Source organism: Dromiciops gliroides, chromosome 1 (assembly GCF_019393635.1).
Source record: "Dromiciops gliroides isolate mDroGli1 chromosome 1, mDroGli1.pri, whole genome shotgun sequence".
NCBI classification, from domain to species: domain Eukaryota; kingdom Metazoa; phylum Chordata; class Mammalia; order Microbiotheria; family Microbiotheriidae; genus Dromiciops; species Dromiciops gliroides.
The window spans coordinates 504543050-504561261 of NC_057861.1; the positions used below are offsets into that span (position 1 = coordinate 504543050).

Consider the following 18212-nt stretch of genomic DNA (forward strand, 5'->3'; position numbering starts at 1 on the left):
TTCTACCACCACCACCTCCTCCTATTCAATTCCACAGGCCAAGAATGAACGAAATTACCACATATTCTATGAGATGCTGGCAGGACTCCCAGCCCAGTTGAAGCAGACCTTCAGTCTTCAGGAAGCTGAGACCTATTACTACCTGAATCAGGTAAACACCATGACTGTCCAGGGGCAGAACTGTAGGGCTGTTACAGAAGTGTCAGGATCACCTCCAAACAGAACACTGGAACCCAAGGAAAAAAGGGAGATTCCCCTCTTTGAGTGGTAACCTGACCCTCCTTTCCCCTGCCCCACCTCCACACACATACTTGTCTCTCCATACCCCTAGGGAAGCAAAGTGGAGAGCGGGTTGGCCTTAGAGCCAGGAATACCTGGGTTTGAGTCTTGCTACTGACACACGCCAGCTGTGCAACTCTAAGCCCTACCTAACTTCTCACTGTTAAGACTATAAATTGCAGAGGTTTCAAACTACCTTGGCAAAAGGAGTCAAAGTCAAAAAATGGATGTTGAAGATTGTTTTTATATGTAATTGGGGAAAAATAAAATTCTAAACAAACAAACAAACAAACAAACAAACAAACAAACAAAGGAGTTTCCGGGGGCAGCTAGGTGGCGCAGTGGATAAAGCACCTGCCCTGGATTCAGGAGTACCTGAGTTCAAATCTGACCTCAGACACTTGGCACTTACTAGTTGCGTGACCCTGGGGAAGTCACTTAACCCTCATTGCCCCACAAAAAAAAAAAAAAAAAGAAAGAAAAGAAAAGAAAAGGAAAAAAAGTTGTCTGGCTTCTCCCATGAGTTTCTCTGGCTTCATGGCCAGACCTGCCAGTTTCTAGCTTTTATGTCCAATCCTTTTCTTTCTTTCTTTCTTTGGCGGGGCAATGAGGGTTAAGTGACTTGCTCAGGGTCACACAGCTAGTAAGTGCCAAGTGTCTGAGATCAGATTTGAACTCAGGTCTTCCTGAATCCAGAGTCAGTGCTTTATCCACTGCGCCACCTAGCTGCCCTCTCCTATGTCCAGTCCTTAAGAAGAGTAAATTCCTTTCTGATTGGACTCCAGGTACAACCTCTAAATTCAATCTACAGCTTCCTTTTGCTTACTGACTGACCCTTTGGACTGTTTACTAGGGTCTCCCTCTCCTCCCATTATGCTCCCAGCCCCATCTAAGCATTATCATTATTACTATAGTTGTTGAAGAGGACCAGTGAAATAAAGATCGAGTTCAAGAAGTGCCTGATGACCTCTTTCAGACTGGAGGCTCCCCGAGGGTTTAACCCAGGTCATGTGACCACAAATCTATAGGTTCTCATTGAGAGAGGATACCCCAACACTTCTGTGGCATCGATCTTTATATTAATAATATTTTAGTGAGAAAATAGATTTTTATAAAATTAATAGATAAAATGAAACCACATATTTAAAAAATACTGTTTATTTTGTCTTTATCTCATCCTTTAAAAATGTCTATTTTACACAGTAAAACATGGTATATACATTAACACAGTAGTACTTGTCAGAGGAATAATTAAAATGGGCAATGCAAAAGAGAAATGACATCAACTCCAATTGTAATAATGTCATAGACCATTATCCCTTCCACAACATAACTTTCCCCATTGAAGTTTCAACATACCAACAGTTGGTGTGAGAAATTAAATGGGAATTTTGGGGGAGTTTTGAGGACACAAAAGGCCAGAAAAGACACAGAAAAAGTTTAGAAATGCATCAAATGTATGTATAGTATTGTATAGTATAAATATATTTTATCTTTTAATACCATAATCACACTTCTCTTGTATGAAGGGAAGGTCAAAAATTTTATGTGGATTTTCCAGATTTTGAGGAGTGGGGTGATGCCATGCCCCTAACCCCCACAATGTAGATGGGATAACTATACAATAAAAATGGGCGATAGAAAAGAGAACATCAACACCACTTATGGTAATGTGGTATAGAAGTTTAACCAATGTAAATTAGTTGGTACAACAAAGAGACCAAAAGAGCCCAGAAAACACATTAGGGAGGAAACATCTGATTTACTTGTCAAACACAGAGAGATCTTCTACCCTCTCTTCCCCAGGGTGGCAACTGTGAGATCCTAGGGAAAAGTGATGAAGCTGACTTCCAAAGACTCCTCAGTGCCATGGAGGTCTTAAACTTTAGCATTGAAGACCAGGACAGCATCTTCCGAATTCTATCCTCCATCCTCCACCTGGGCAATGTGTACTTTGAAAAGTATGAGGTAATCTGGGGCAGGAGAGATTTGGGGAGGACGGGGTGAAGAGACCAATCATAAAAGTGCATGTTGAAGTCCCTCCATACTAAAGTCATAAGTTATTGGCTTTGAGAGATCCTTCTGATGAAGGGCTCTTCTCTGCCTATGACTCTCAGCTAGCAGTTCTTAACGTTATTTTGTATCATGGACCTCTTTGGTGAAACCTATGGACCCCTTCTCTGAAGAATAGTTTTTTAGAAATTCATACTTGATTTGGAACACAAAGTTTTTTTAAAAATTGATGTCAAATTTGTTTTTACATGTAATTTGGGAAAATAAAAATTCTAAATAAAAAAACCAAAACAAAACAAAAAAGATCAGTACCCATCCCACAGCAGGTATGTAATAAATACTGGTTGAATGAATGAATCTATAAAATGAAGGGCTTATTATACTAGATAATCTCTAAGATACCAGCTAACTCAAAAAGTATTCATGATTCTTTTAACATTTCCTCAGTAATAAAGCAAGTTCTTGGAACATTAAAAAAAAAATCATACTTGAAGAAGGAAATGCTAAATCTCTGTTAGAGGTTAATGAGAATGCAGATGTAATTTTTCCCATTGAAGTTCAAGAAGCCCCTGAAGTCTACCCACAAACCCCTTGGGGGCCCTTGGACTCCAAGTTGAGAATCTGTGACTTTGGAATTTCAGAGGAAGAAAACCTTCAAAAGCTCATCTGCTACAGTCATCTGCCTGCCTGCCTGCCTTCAGGCGGGTGAATGTCTAATTATGCACTATGGAGGGCATTTCATTTCCTTCCCAAGGTGTCCAGGAACAAAGTCCCAAAGCCTTCTTTTGCCACTTATGCCAGTGTTTGCTTTTTTAGATAGTCAACACTTTCCCCTTACGTCTAGCCACAGTCTCTGCTGCTATTGTTAAAGACTCACTTCTCCCTTTTGGAGGAACCACACAGATAACATGGGGAATGGCTGATATTTTAAAACATTGATTACGATTTCTCTCTCTTCTCTAGACTACTTCTAAACCCCGACCCCAACATGCTCCTTGGGATCTCCATCCTTCCCCCCACCCTAATCTTGCTTTCCTCAGGTCTAAGCCACTGTCGCCGTATCCCTTTCTAGGGCATGATTACAGGGAATCACAAAGCTCTTACATACTCAAAATATTTCCTGTTTCCTTTCAATTACCCTGATTTCCCCTGTGCCCCCCAAACCTGGCCTGGAATTCCTACTATCAGGTCAGTTCTTTGGAGGTAAATGACCAAGGTGGAGCTGTTGTCTTCAGTAGGTTCCTACAAAAATACATAGGTTACCCAAAGGCAATATTCTAGTTTTCTGCCACTACAATAATAGCATCAGGGATGTGTAGAGGGAAGGGGCAGCCTGGGTATCTCCCTAGAGACTATGTATCCTGTTTCTCAAGTTCATGTTGAAAGTAATAGCTTTCCACAAGCCCTCTGGGTAAAGTGGTTCCCCGGTCATCAAGGATCTGAGCCAGGGAGGAAGTGAGGGCATGAAGCCTCCTGGAGCAAGAAACGTGTGGAGAAATCACTGGTTCCCAAGCTGGGGACCTTGATGTTCTTCAGCCAACTCCTTGGCTGCCTGCCCTCTTGTAGGATTTCTATCTTCCCTGATTCTTTTAGAAAAAGCTTACCATCTTCTCATGAGGGTGGACCACAACCTTTTAGAGGGCCCCTTAGGGATGTTTTGCTGGTAAAGACCACAAACATATAACAGTTGTGGGATGATTTATAAAGTCAACGTTACACCAAATATCATCTTTATAGATGGTATTCTGCTGCATCCAGGAAAGCAAATAGAGACTGACTTGCTTTTTCTTAGTTCCTTATGCTCTCTGGCCTGCCTCTCTCTCTCTCTGTCTCTCTCTGTCTCTCTCTGTCCCTCTCTGTCTGTCTGTCTCTCCCTACTCCTTTCTCTCTCTGAGACTAGGTCTCCCATGCCATCCAGACTAGAAGAGAAGTGGCCATTCACAAGCTTGATCCAATTAATAATAGACACAGGAGCTTTAACTTTCTCTGTTTGCAACCTAGGCTGCTTTGCCCCCTCTTTATATGACCTCAATCCAATTCCTGGGGGTATATTGGTGCCAAACTTAGTCTGGACCCCCAGTCAGTTTAAGTCCTACTGCAGTTTAGAACTCCCAAACTCAAGTGGTCCACCAGCCTCCGCTTCTCTGATAGTAGGGATTACAGGCATGCACCACCATGCCCAGCATCTCTTTTGTTCTGAGAGAGCCTTATCCCATCCCCTTTCTGTTATTCCCTTGGGCAAGTACTCCTGGGTCTCCTCTCCTTGAGTAAGAAAGTCTCTTTGTACTTCTTTGTACATAGACCTTGTGGGGTAGACCCAGGCTCACACAAGGAAAAGGGTTACAGATCTGGTGTGCAAAGAGCTAGTCTGATTTAGCCACAGTTCAGAGGAAAATCAGACTCTGTGTGGGTTTGACCAAGCGTCTTCCTCCTTTCCAAAGGAAAGTTATCCCAGGGTTTCCTGACAGAAGTGCCTGAGGGAGTGGGGGTGCTGAAAGGGACTGGTATCGATCATACCCCTAAAAGCCTACATGTCACTTGCTAGCACTATGGGGGAGATGATGCAGCTGAGGTACAAAAAATGGGAAGAGAACAGATGAGACTGTTGCACTGGAAGAGTTCAGTGGTCTTTCCATCCAAAGGGATGCTAAATGTAGTTAGTGTATTTAAGTGGAAGTGGTAATGTAATCATTACTGACAGTTCTGCTAGACAGAGTTTAGCCGTAGAAGGAGAAAGGGAAGAGGAGCCCGGCTGGACTCTGACTGTAACGAGGCAGCAAGACTGGGTCCCCACAGAATGCCTGCTCTTCTTTGTGTCTGTTAGTCCACAAACATTTATCCAGCACTTACTATGTGCCAAGCACTGTGTACTCTGGTGATACAAAGAAAGACAAAAATAATCCCTGCCCTGGAGGAGCTCACATTGTAAGGAAGGAGAGAGCTACAAAATTCCCCCCAAAACCCACTCATAAAAGGGATGTACAAAGTAAATAGAAGGTGTAGGAAGACAGCCAGGAAAATGAATGGGGTATATTTTCCCCTTGGGGTGTCTCGCATGTATGTAGGCGATGTTTCCTCATTTGGGAAGCATCTGTGATGATTGAGCCTTCCGTTCAGAATACCTGTCAGAGCTCTGAAAGACTGGCGTTGGCAGAGGGGTGCTGGGAAATGTGTAACTGGCTCTCCAAAAACCCACAAGAAATTCACTTTTAAGTTTAATCTGCATTATTAGCATTTCCCCCATCACTTTCTTAAGTCAACAGTCAACAAAGCAATGAACCAAGCCCGGATTTGGAGCTCTTGTTGATTTCTGTGGGGGAAATGCTCTCACTGAAAATTTAACAATCAGTTTTCCTGAGCGGTCCAATCCCGCCCCCTGCATACAGGCTAATCTCCACTTCGTTCCCAGGAGTAAAGGCTGATCCAGGAATCCAGACCCAGCTTTCCCTTAGGGCCAGCCTTTCCTTCTCAGGGATTTTCTGTCTTTTCTTTCCGGTGAGATATTTCCTTCTTATAGCCTAACTGGGTCAACTTGGATTCCTCAGACAGATGCCCAGGAAGTAGCTTCTGTGGTGAGCGCCCGGGAGATCCAGGTTGTGGCGGAACTGCTCCAGATCTCCCCGGAGGGACTGCAGAAGGCCATCACCTTCAAAGTGACCGTGAGTCCTGGTGCACAGCTCCCCGCGTGGTGGCCTGTGTGATGGGGAGAGGAGAGAGGAAATCTCCAGAGATCTTAGTGTCGATCCCTCTCCTCTGCCTTAGAGCAGGGCCGGGTCACGAGAAGTTCCCCTTTAAGAAACAGAGCGGATAGAGTGTGGAATTTAGACTCTAGGAAGACCCGAGTTCAAATCCCAACTATGGAATTATCTGTCCTCCTGGTACTAACTGTTCAATTTTGGACACCTCCTTCCATGTTGGTGGGACCTTTGTTTCCTTACATGGATGGATGGATGGATGGATGGATAGATAGATAGACAGATAATTTCTTTTCAATTGCTAAAACTACAACCCTGTGTAAATCGTATTAAATGAGTATTAAATAAGCAGCTACTACATACCAGGAACTACGCTAGCTAGGTACCGAGGATACAAAGACAAATACAAAACCATTCCTACCCTCAAAGAGCTAACACTCTGTAGGAGGATCCAACACATACCAATATGAGTATAAATCAAATAAATACAAAGTAATTTGAGGGGGAACTACTAACAGCTGAAGGGGGCACTTGAGCTGAGCTTTGAATGAAATTAGAGATGCCAAGAGGCAGAGATGAGGAGGGAGGGCATGCCAGGCATGGGCACCGGCCAGCACAAAAGCATAGAGATTGGAAAGGAACCAGTTCAGCTAGATTGTAGAATGTATGACTAACAACAACAGCAGCGGCAGCAGCAACAACAACAACAACATCAAGAAGGATGCATGAAAGGGAATAATGTGTAATAAAATAGGAAAGAAAGGTTGGGGCCAGGTTGTAAAGTCCTTTTAAATATCAAGCAGGTGGGGCAGCTAGGTGGCACAGTGGATAGAGCACCATCCCTGGATTCAGGGGGACCTGAGTTCAAATCCAGAATCAGACACTTGACACTAGCTGTGTGTCCCTGGGCGAGTCACTTAACCCCACCCCCCAAAAATGATCAAACAAGCATTTGTCTGTTGTTATTGTTTAATCGTTTCAGTCATGTCTGACTCTTTTTGACCCCATTTGGGGTTTTATTGGCAAAGAGACTAGAGTGGTTTGTCATTTCTTTCTCCAGTTCATTTTACAGATGAGGAAACTGAGGCAAACAGGGTGAAGTGACGTGCCCAGATCACTTCAATCCTAAATACAAACCTTTGAGGTTCATTAAGTAAGAGGCATGGCATGGTCAGACCTGAGCTTTAGGAAAATCACTGTTGGCATCTGTGTGCAGGATGGCTTGGAGAGGAGAGAGATTACTGATGTTGCAAACATTACTCACCACCACCAAACAGTGAAAGCAAAACTCAGTGCACAGCTCATGCATGTTATAGTGAGACTTAGGGAAGGATAGGAGTTGTTCTAGAGATTCATCCTAATCGTGAAGATCCCAGATGACCAGTGAATGCGGGAGGAGTGATTGCTGCCAGGGCCCCTCGGGCACTTTCAGATGAAGGACACCCTTCTCCAGGCCTGTGAGCTTTCTTCTGGTCCTGTATTCTCTCTCTCTCCATGCTTATACAAGTATCAGTATCTGCATGTTGTTATTGTTTGTCCTCCTTGAAGAGGACCATGACATCGGGAGGTGATGCCATAACTTGCACTGAATTGGATTTAAGTGAGGGAAGGCTGTGCAAAGTCACCAGCCTCACTCTCTCCTCCAGAGCCATCTGGGTCCAGTGGCAAGATATGTATCAGGATGACTGGAGATGGCCCGGGATGGTTAAGGCAATTGAGGTTAAGTGACTTGCTAAGGGTCACACAGCCAGTAAGTGTCTGAGGTGAGATTTGAACTCAAGTCCTCAAGTGCTCTACACACTGCACCTTTTAGCAAAATGAGACTTCAGAGCTCATGTAATTTGAGGGTGGATTACTCCTTCTTGAGTAGTGAAAAGGTTCTTCTTCTTGTAAGTGACGCTCCTTACTCTTTAAGTATTCTTCAAGATTTGTGAGTATTCCTTGACCTGAACTTATGGACAGTCTTTTTTGCATTCAAATTGGCCAAAGCATATGAGTCTATCTCATCTACAACTTTCCCATTGTTATTATTGGTCCTATTCTCAGAGGCGAAAGGTATAGGCGCCTGTTGTTGAGTTGGAAACCTCTAATGGACTGGTCTCTATGCTTAATCTAAAAATAAGATATAGTCAGTGACATAGGGAGGGAGTGGCTATCTCAGGATGGGCCTGAATGACAATAAATATCCACTTTGATAGCAGCTACTATTGTCTTAGAGTGGGCTGGGGAGTGTGTGTATGTGTGTGTGTATGTGTTTGGGTTTGGGTTTGGGCAGAAACTATTTAGAAAATTTAGAAGGAAAAAATCTGTTGTACTTTAAACAAAAATTCTCAAGGCTAAATCAGCTATACTTTATAAGAAAACTTAACATGCAAGCAAAAAGGATTACAATAATTCATACTCAATACAAAATTTTCATCTGCTTAATCCATAAGAATTTATTAAGCACTTACCAGGCACAGTGCTAAGTTTTGGAGATACTAAAAATATTTAGAGAGAGTGAGTCTGACTTTTCCCAAGTTTGCCTCATTTAAATCCAATTCATGGACAAAATAAGGCATTGCCCTTGAGATATCATTGGTCCTCTTTGATAATGAAGGACCAATAACAATAACAACAGAAAAGAATAACCCAAAATGGGGTTTGCACTTTCTTCTAGGGATATAGAAGTGCTCTTTTAAATATATTTTTTTTAATTAAGAAAGAAAAGAAAGGGAAAACTGCCCAATACATCTTCCCTCCTAAATTATCCAGTAATTATTTTGTACATGCTATTTCCACCAGCTAGATTTTAGGCTTCTTGAGGGTGAAGATTATTTATTTATTTGTTTATTTTGTGAGGCGATTGGGGTTAAGTGACTTGCCTAGGGTCACACAGCTAATAAGTGTTTGAGGTCAGATTTGAACTCGGGTCCTCCTGACTCCAGGGCCAGTGCTCTATCCACTGCTCCACCTAGCTGCCCCGGGTGAAGACTATTTAACTGTTGTTTTTGTACCCCCATCACCTAGCACAGTGTACCAAGCATATGGTAGGTGCTTAACAGATGCTAATTGATTGATTGAGAAGAAAAGGTCTGGCAGGGATAGGAGGAAGTGGAAAAAAAAAACTCAAAAACAAACAAACCCCGAATGAATGAATGAATGAAATGATAAACTGTGAATTAAATAAATACAATCAATAAAGAATAACATTTTCATTGTTCAAAAAAATCTGTAAAACCTTGAACATTAAGTAGGTATGCATGAGCCAAAAAAAAGAAGATATATTAATGGAAAATAAATAAAGAGAAGTCTTTGGAATAGCAAGAAATCATGTGTGGAAAAAGGATGCAACCATTCCTGTTTCAATGATTGTTCTTTTTAATTTTTCACTTTTTTTGGTCTTTGAAGTAAAATTCTTTGCTGTTCTACTGGAGGAAATCTATGGTATGCTAACTGTTAACAGAAACCAATGGGCTGCTTCTCAATGTATACTTTCTCCAATCCAGCCTCTTAGCTTTCCTCCTCCAACAACCAAAAACTTTATGTTTCCTGTTAGAATCCAGAAAGGGTTTTTTTTTCAAAACAATAAAATTTTAGAACATTCTAATAAGGACAGCAAAACCTTTTGACTACAATTCTCATTTACTAAGATTGTACCATTTTCCCTTGCAGTTCATTTTTTATGGCATTTACTGTAGATTGTCTTTGACATGCTTGCAAGTGTGAGGCAGGGAACGGCTTGAACCTTTTTGACAAAAGATGACATTTTTAGATTTGAACTAAAAGCGATTAAAAAAGAAGTGTTGCCACTTTGTCAAAGAATCTCTTTAAAACGCAAGTTCACTCTATTATTCTGAATTTCCGTGGTCCAGGTTTACAAAACTAGATTGTGTCCTTAGCAAAAACATCTATTTCTCCAAAATCTTCATGGTCCATAGAAAAACAAGGTCTTCTGAAGGTGATTCCCAATTCCTGCTAGTGTAAAACACCTAGCACTCCTGGGTCAACACCATTTGATCTTGCTATAAAGAACACCTCCTGAGGGCAGCTAGGTGGCGCAGTGGATAAAGCACTGGCCCTGGATTCAGGAGGAGCTGAGTTCAAATCCAGCCTTAGACATTTGCCAGTTACTAGCTGTGTGACCCTAGGCAAGTCACTTAGCCCGTATTGTCCCCCCCCCCAAAAAAAAAGAACACCCCCTCCCTCTTCTCCAAACATGGTACCTGGATTCAGCCTACAGGTTTCAAATTCCCAAAGGTATTCTCTGAAAGGAGATCAAGCTCAGTAGGTGAGCCAGTCTGTTTACTCAAGGATAATTTTTGTAGCAAAGTTACATTTATCTATTATCCACTGAGCAACGGGGAAAGAAGGGACAAAGAAAGACACTCTGCCTTCATTAACTCTTCTCATGGGGAGGAAAGTCGTGATAGGTAGACAGAACTGCCCATTCACAGAGGTGCCAGCTTAGCTTTGTGGACAAACCAGATCAGAAAGGAATTTTTAAAAAAGCTTTTAGATACTCAATTCCTAGACAAAAAGTGAAGCAAAACTTTGTATCAAAAATAACACAGGACATAGTTTCTCCATATATTTACTACTTGACTAGATCTGTGATCTTATTGAACTGGTTAGCTTGCAACATGGCTTTTCATAAACTTTCCAGAGTTGAGTCTTCTATACCTGCCTCCTTGTACCTTAACAGAGGGTTGGTCTGGATCTGAACAACTTAAATCCCAGTCACAAGTCTTTCACTCTAAGTGGAGCAAGATAGAATGGTCTGGAGCTATCTTTTTTTTTTGTCTTGTTGTTGTTGTTTTGTTGTTTTTCATGTGGAACAATGAGGGTTAAGTGATTTGCCCAGGGTCACACAGCTATTAAGTGTCAAGTGTCTGAGGCCGGATTTGAACTCAGGTCCTCCTGAATCCAGGGCCGGTGCATTATCCACTGCGCCACTTAGCTGCCCCTGCCCCTGTGTCTTGAATTTACCAACTTGAAGATGCTGAGGGCCTCTGGGTAATGCTCTTTCTCCAGCCTACTAAGGGGGCTTTGTAGTGGCTCAGTAAACATCCCAAAGGCTGGATCCTAGGGACAAAGCATGGACACCAACATTTGATGGGGTGACAATGGTTAAAGAGGGCTCTGGGAGAAATCAAGGTGAATAAGTCTGGAAGAAGGAACATAGTGGGAAGGGGGAAGAATAGGGTTTAGGGGACTACTTGGAAAAAAGGATAATGGAGCTACAGGTCTCTTTGGGGTAATAGATTAGAGGATGACCTCAGGGTAGCCTTAAGGCCCTGTCTCTGATTCCTCTGTTTCCCTCCTTTTTTTTTTTTTTTTTTGGCATGGCAATGGGGGTTAAGTGACTTGCCCAGGGTCACACAGCTAGTAAGTGTCAAGTGTGTGAGGCTGCATTTGAACTCAGGTCCTCCTGACTCCAGGACCGGTGCTCTATCCACTGTGCCACCTAGCTACTCCCTGAAGCTATCTTATTAAGCAGTTTCTGCTGTTGGTGTACTGCGAGGCCACTAGATCTTTCTGGGCCTTGGTTTCCCCACCTAAAAAATGGAGAAAATCTCCACTCCCCACCCCAGCCTTGTCAGTTAGAAGTGAAACTGAAAATCCACAAATTAGCTTATCAGGAAACTTCTGGTTTAACTTATCCCTGGATCTGTCTTTCTGGCATTCTCCCTCAGGAGACAATGAGAGAGAAGATTTATACTCCCCTCACCGTGGAAAGTGCCGTGGATGCCAGGTAGGGTAGTGGGGCCCACACACAGGGGCTGTGTGTCCTTAGCTAGGTTACCCCCACCTTACACAATGTTGCGAACTCTTGTCTGTCCCAGGCTCCTGCTTGCTCTCCTTCCTCTCGTCCTTCTCCCCATCCCAACCAAGCATCCCCTCTGTTCCAGAGATGCTATTGCCAAGATTCTGTATTCGATGCTGTTTGGCTGGCTTATCGACAGGATCAACACATTGGTCTACCCTCAGAAGGATGCTCTTTCCATTGCCATCCTGGACATCTATGGCTTTGAGGTAAGTGCTAAGGGAAGAATAGACTCTAGGTCCAGAGAGTTCACCATTCTAAGTCAGTTGATAAGCATTTACGAATCACCTAATATATATCAGGCACTGTGCTGAACACTGGGAATACAAAGAAAGGCAAAAAAAAAACCCACTCCCTGCTCTTAAGGAACTCAGTCTAATGGGGGAGGCAACATGCAAGCAGCTAAGTATGAGCAAGATATGGACAGGAGAAGTGGAAATAATCAACAGAGGGAAAAGACTAGCATTAAGGGGGATCCTTCCATTAGAGTTTAAGCTCCTTGAGAGCAGGGACTTTTTTCCTTTTTATAGTTAAATCCCTTGCTCCTAGAACTATGCCTGGCACATAGAAGACACTTAATAATCCTTTGTTGTTGACTGATGACTCCAAACCCAGAGATTTAGGATTATACTTGCTGTCCCTCCATTCCCCCCTTGCTCACTCTTGGAATGCTTGTAATTGGGCCCTTCTGTGATCAGGATCTTAGCTTCAACAGCTTTGAGCAGCTCTGTATCAACTATGCCAATGAGTACTTGCAGTACTTTTTCAACAAGATTGTCTTCCAAGAGGAGCAGGTGAGCCAGGGAGGCAGCTATGGGGGTGGGGGGTGGGGAGGGGATGGGACAGGGGGGATGGTCCCAAGGGTCGATGTCTTCATTCTATCCTTCTGTGTCTCTGTCTTGATTTGAGTTGGACTTCCTAAAGACACCCTCCTCTTTCGACATTTAGTCAGCTCATTGCCAGGACTTCTCTCAGTGATGGGCATGGTCCTCAGTCCAGAGGGACCCAGAAAGGGGAGGTTGCTGGAGCCCAGGAGAGAAAGGAGAGATATTCCCAAACCAAGCTATTAAGTATTCCTACCTCTATGGCTTTGCTTATACCATTCCTCCTACCCTGAAGTAGGGAGAATATCCTACATCCTACGCTCTCCACCCTCCTCCCGACCTCTCCAAATTCTACCCATCCTTTTGGACTCAGCTAGATGAGCCTCTTGGCTTTCCACCATTTCTGAATTCCTCATAGTACAACAACACTAAATTGGCTTCTAATCCTTTTGCACATTTTATCTCCAGCTAATCATGAGCTCTGAGGTCTCATGCTTCCTTGGGTCCCCTACAGGATGTAGGTATGAGGCTGGGCATGGCATTCATACAGATGTTCTTCATAGATTCATACACCCTATGCCCAACCTCATATTAGGTTCTATGGGGAGAAAGTGACTGGGATTAGGTGAGGCTGCCTGAGTCTGAAGGTATGAGGCCGTCATTCCTAAGAGAGGCACCATTCCCGCCCCCTCCAAAAAAATTCTTGTACAAATCTGGGGGTGGGCCAACTCTATCTAGGATGAGTACATCCGAGAGCAAATAGACTGGAGAGAAATCACCTTCACTGACAACCAGCCTTGCATCAACCTTATCTGCCTAAAGCCCTACGGCATCCTCAGGATTCTAGATGACCAGAGTTGCTTCCCCCAGGTACGTCTCATAGGCCTTCTCTCCTGACCACACCATAGAGAGACCATAGTTGTAACTATAGGGATTCCCAAAAAGCCCCATCACTTTAACTTACCTAGGCAATGGGGAGCCACTGAATATCTTTGAGTATTGGAGTGACCCATGTATTGGGAAAACCCAGTCTAGTGGTGGTGTGTAGGATGGATCAGGGGAAGGAGAGATTAGATCTAGGGAGACCTAGATGAGAGGTAATGAGAACTGAAACTAGAGTAATATCAATGAGAATGGAAAGAAAGGAAAGGATGTGAGAAATGTTGTTAAGGTGACTGAATGGATATGGGAGACAGAGGGAAGAGCCAGAGATAACTGGTGAGGTGGAATAAATCTAGGAACAGGTGGAACAGGGGAGTGGGAATGTCTAGTTACAGGCACAGGAAAGTTAGGAAGAAGAACTAGTTTTTTGGGGGGGATAGGATAAGTTCAGTGTTAGATACTGAGCTTGAGATGACCATGGGACATCCAGGATAGAAGTCTAGTAAAGATCTATCTTAATTTTACTTACTTTTTACTTAATGTTAATGTTTTATGGCCACTCCAGGCAGAGGACCCCTCCCTTCTTTTCCTTCTTCCCCTTCCCTTCTCTGATCACTGCTTGGGCATCCTTATTCCTCAGGCCACAGACCACACTTTCCTACAGAAATGTCATTACCACCATGGCTCCAATCCCCTCTACTCCAAGCCCAAGATGCCTCTGCCTGAATTCACCATCAAGCACTATGCTGGCAAAGTCACCTACCAGGTGAGATGCTCACCCCCTCAAACATACCTACTTTTCTCCACATCTCCACCTGTTTTGGCTTGTGGGGGGCTTGGAGAGTAACCCCAGGAAGCCCCTGAGTTACCTGAAAACTTCCCCACACTGGGGCAGTTAGGTGGCCCATTGGATAGAGTGCTGCCCCTGGATTCAGGAGGACCTGAGTTCAAATCCGGCCTCAGACACTTAACACTTGCTAGCTGTGTGACCCTGGGCAAGTCACTTAACCCCAATTGCCTCACCAAAAAAAAAGAAAGAAAGAAAAGACTTCCCCACACTCATGATGAGTAGGGATTATTTTATTCTTTGTACTTGTATCCCTAGAACTTAGCATAGTGCTTTCCACATCATAGTAGGTGTTTAATAAATACCTGTTAATTGGCTAAATGCCTTTATACTGGACTCAAGGGCGTTTCTTTCAAGGTATTATTATTCAGCTCAGGAAGAATTTGTTAAGCTCCCATATTTCCAGACACCATGCTAGATGCTGGGGATTCAATGCAATAAGTTAACCTTATCTTGGATCTCCATTCTCAAGACACCAGAAAATGAAAATAATAGCTCATATTATGGGATTTAAGGTGTACAAATCACTTTCCCATAAATCATTAGACCAATTTCATTGATTCATTTGATTTCATTGATCCTGAAGACAACACTGTGAGATAGATGTCATCATTCTCATTTTATAGATAAGGAAACTAAGTCTCAAGAGAGCCCCAATTCACATAGCCAGTATGTATTTAGGGCAGTATTCAGATTCAAGTCTCTATAACTTCAGGCCCAGAATTCTTTCCATTATACCATCCTACCTCTCATGAGTGTCTGGGCCTCTATGATCAAATAGTTCCTGGTTTTAATACTGGCATTGCCATTTAACAATGTTTTGTGACCTTGGACAAGTCACTGGGCATGTCACAAATATCTGGGTCTCAGTTTCCTTATTTGTAAAATGATGGGGTTGATTTCTAACCATTGTAACATTCTATGATTTTAAATTTCTTGACCTCTCCTGGACTGATTTTCTCAAACATTGAACTGGGTGAATAACACTGCAGAAATCGCTATGACCCACCCCAGGTTTGTTTTTTATTTTTTGTTTTTGTTTTTCCAGGTGCACAAGTTCCTAGACAAAAATTATGACCAGGTGAGGCAGGATGTGCTAGACCTGTTTGTCCGAAGTAAAACCCAAGTGAGTCCTCCCCTTCATGCCACCTTCCCCTCCCCATCACTGTTCCCACCTCTCCCAGAATTCTTTCTCCTAGGTGGTTAACTCTCTTCCACTGGCCCTGAAATTATTTTGTAGTTTGGGTATTTTATTCTGTCTGTATTTTTTTTAATCGACTAATTAGTCTTGCTGTTGTTTTCCCTTGTGAAATGTAAGCTCCTTGAGGGCAGGAACTGTTTTGCTTTTGTCTTTATATCTGTCCCCAGGGTGTAGCATACACTTAATAAATACCTGTTGAATGAATGAAAGTGTCCAAGGCTGAAGAAATGTGCACAGAGATGCATGCATGGGGGACAATAAGGCCCTTACTGTACTGCAGAGCTGGGAGGGGGTGGGGATGGTCGGCTGTTCCTGGCATGCCCTTGGGTGATGAGGCATGAGGATTGGGGAGCCCCTTCTGCCCTCCTTGTCTCTACCCTCATGTTGCTGTGGCTACATGGCAATTCCCCCCACCTACCCACCCACTGCTAATGCCCTTCTCTATGGAAACGTCACTCTCATTCTCTGTATCTCTTTCCCTCTGGCTCTGTGGGTGCCAGGTTGTGGCTCACCTCTTTGCCAGCCAAGCTCAGCTGACCTCCCACCACCGGTTGGGGAAGAACAATACCCTCACTCGTCTCTACAAGGCTCCCACCGTGGCTGCCAAGTTTCAGCAGTCTCTCCTGGACCTAGTGGACAAGATGGAGAGGTGAAGTGGGCCCTGGGAGGCAGACCAAAATTTCTGAACCGTAGCTTCTTCCTCATCAGTCAAGGGTAACTGAGTCAGAGAAGTAGCTGATTAGCCAGCCTCAGACCCTGCCAAGGACAGCTCGAAATTCTGTTGGAAGGAAGTAGCAGAGCAGCTGAAGTGACACAGCCCAGGGTTTCTTAAACTGTTTTCCATTCATGACCCCTTTTCACCCAAGAAATTTTCATGTGGCCCTGGGGATATAGGTATATGAAATAGGTATACATAACCTCTTACTGTGGCCAAATTCTTTGCGACCCCCACATTCACTTGAAGGACCCCTTATGGGATTGCAACCCACAATTTAAGAAGCTAGGCCCTAGTCCATTAGGCTTCCCTTAGGTTGACCTGGGAAAATAATTCCAAGCTCTTCTCTTGCAGGATGAGGTGACTGGGAGGGGGGAGTGAAGGGTCTAGAGCAATAGTGGTCCACAGGCCCCCTGGGGGTCCCTGAGGCCCTTTCATGGGGTCCATGAAGTCAGATCTATTTTCATAATAATATTAAGACATTATTTGCTGATTAAAATACTCTTCCCTTTCCAACTACACACCAGCATGAGGTCAATTTTTCTTCATATACTTCAACCAGAACAATATATCACAAGATACTGAATACAGAAACAGATGTCTTCTATTAAACCAGACAGCAAAGAGATTTGCAAACATATGTGAAACAATGCCACTATTTTTTGTTTTGGAAAATATAGTTATTTTCCACAAAAATATGTTATTAATGTTAATATGTGAATGAATTTACTGTTATTTAATGGACAAATGTTTTTAAAAACATTTATAAAATAGTTTATTTTAAATGTTTAATTTCTAATATGATAACTACAACTCACATCAACATTCTTTGGGGTCCCCAATAATTTTTGAGCGTAAAGGAATGGGGGGCAGCTAAGTGTCGCAGTGAATAAAGCACCGACCCTGTATTCCGGAGGGCCTGAGTTCAAATTCAGTCTCAGACACTTGACACTTACTAGCTGTGTGACCCTGGGCAAGTCACTTAACTCTCATTGCCCCACAAAAATAAATAAATAAATAAATAAATAAATGAACAAATGAATAGACAAATAAGTAAATAGATGGATAAATAAATAGATAAATGAATGAATAAGTAAATAAATGGATGAATAAATAAATAAGTGGATAAATAAACAAACAAATGAATAAATAAATGGATGAGTAAATAAATAAATGAAAGAGTGAAAAGGAATCCTGAGCCCAAAAAGTTTGAGAAGCACTGGTTCAGAGGGAAGCAAGAAGGAAAAGTCTAGACTTCTGGGTCTCATGCCTCTTTTGTCCAACTCTTAGGTGCAACCCCCTGTTTGTTCGATGCCTCAAGCCCAACCACAAAAAGGTAAGGGGTTAAAGGTGGTGAAGGGGGAGAACAGGGTAGGGAGCCCCTGGGCTTTCCTTTTTCCATTCCCCAGCAGCACCTAATATTCTTATTTTCTTCTCTCTTTCCCCCTTTTTCTTTCTTCTCTCTCCTTCATTTTCCTTCTCCCCTCTTCTTCTCTTCTTGCCTCTCTCTGTCAACATTTCAGGTTCACAAACCTTTATGCAGAGCACTATGCTAGTCACTGGAGGAAGTACAAAGTTTAGATTTGACTCAATGCTTGCCCTCCTGGAGTATATGTAGTCTAGCAAGGGGATATGGCACATACATAGATAAACAATACAAAATAATATATAGTAAGTGCATGGAGAGATACAGTGTTTTGAGAGTTCAGAAGTGGGGAGGTCACCATTTGTATAGGTTCTTAGAGTATGGATTGAAATAGAATGGGTGATTACTAGCTGTGTGACCCTGGGCAAGTCACTTAACCCCAATTGCCTCACTAAAAAAAAAAAGAAAAAAGAAATAGAATGGGTTGAGGGGCAACTAGGTGGCACAGTGGATAGGGCACCGACCCTGGAGTCAGGAGAACCTGAGTTCAAATCCGGCCTCAGACACTTGACACTTACTAACTG

The 18212-nt window shown here is 43.0% G+C and overlaps 1 protein-coding gene across 1 annotated transcript in view; it reads left to right on the forward strand.

Annotated features, from left to right (window-relative positions):
- The window catches only part of MYO15A (myosin XVA), a 143790-nt gene that overhangs the window by 35463 nt on the left and 90115 nt on the right, over positions 1-18212 (forward strand). The window contains 11 exon segments of the mRNA XM_043997758.1: positions 38-151; positions 2086-2247; positions 5838-5951; positions 11663-11721; positions 11879-12002; positions 12492-12587; positions 13356-13487; positions 14140-14265; positions 15395-15472; positions 16048-16196; positions 17553-17598. Of these exon segments, the coding sequence (XP_043853693.1) occupies positions 38-151; positions 2086-2247; positions 5838-5951; positions 11663-11721; positions 11879-12002; positions 12492-12587; positions 13356-13487; positions 14140-14265; positions 15395-15472; positions 16048-16196; positions 17553-17598 (1200 nt within the window).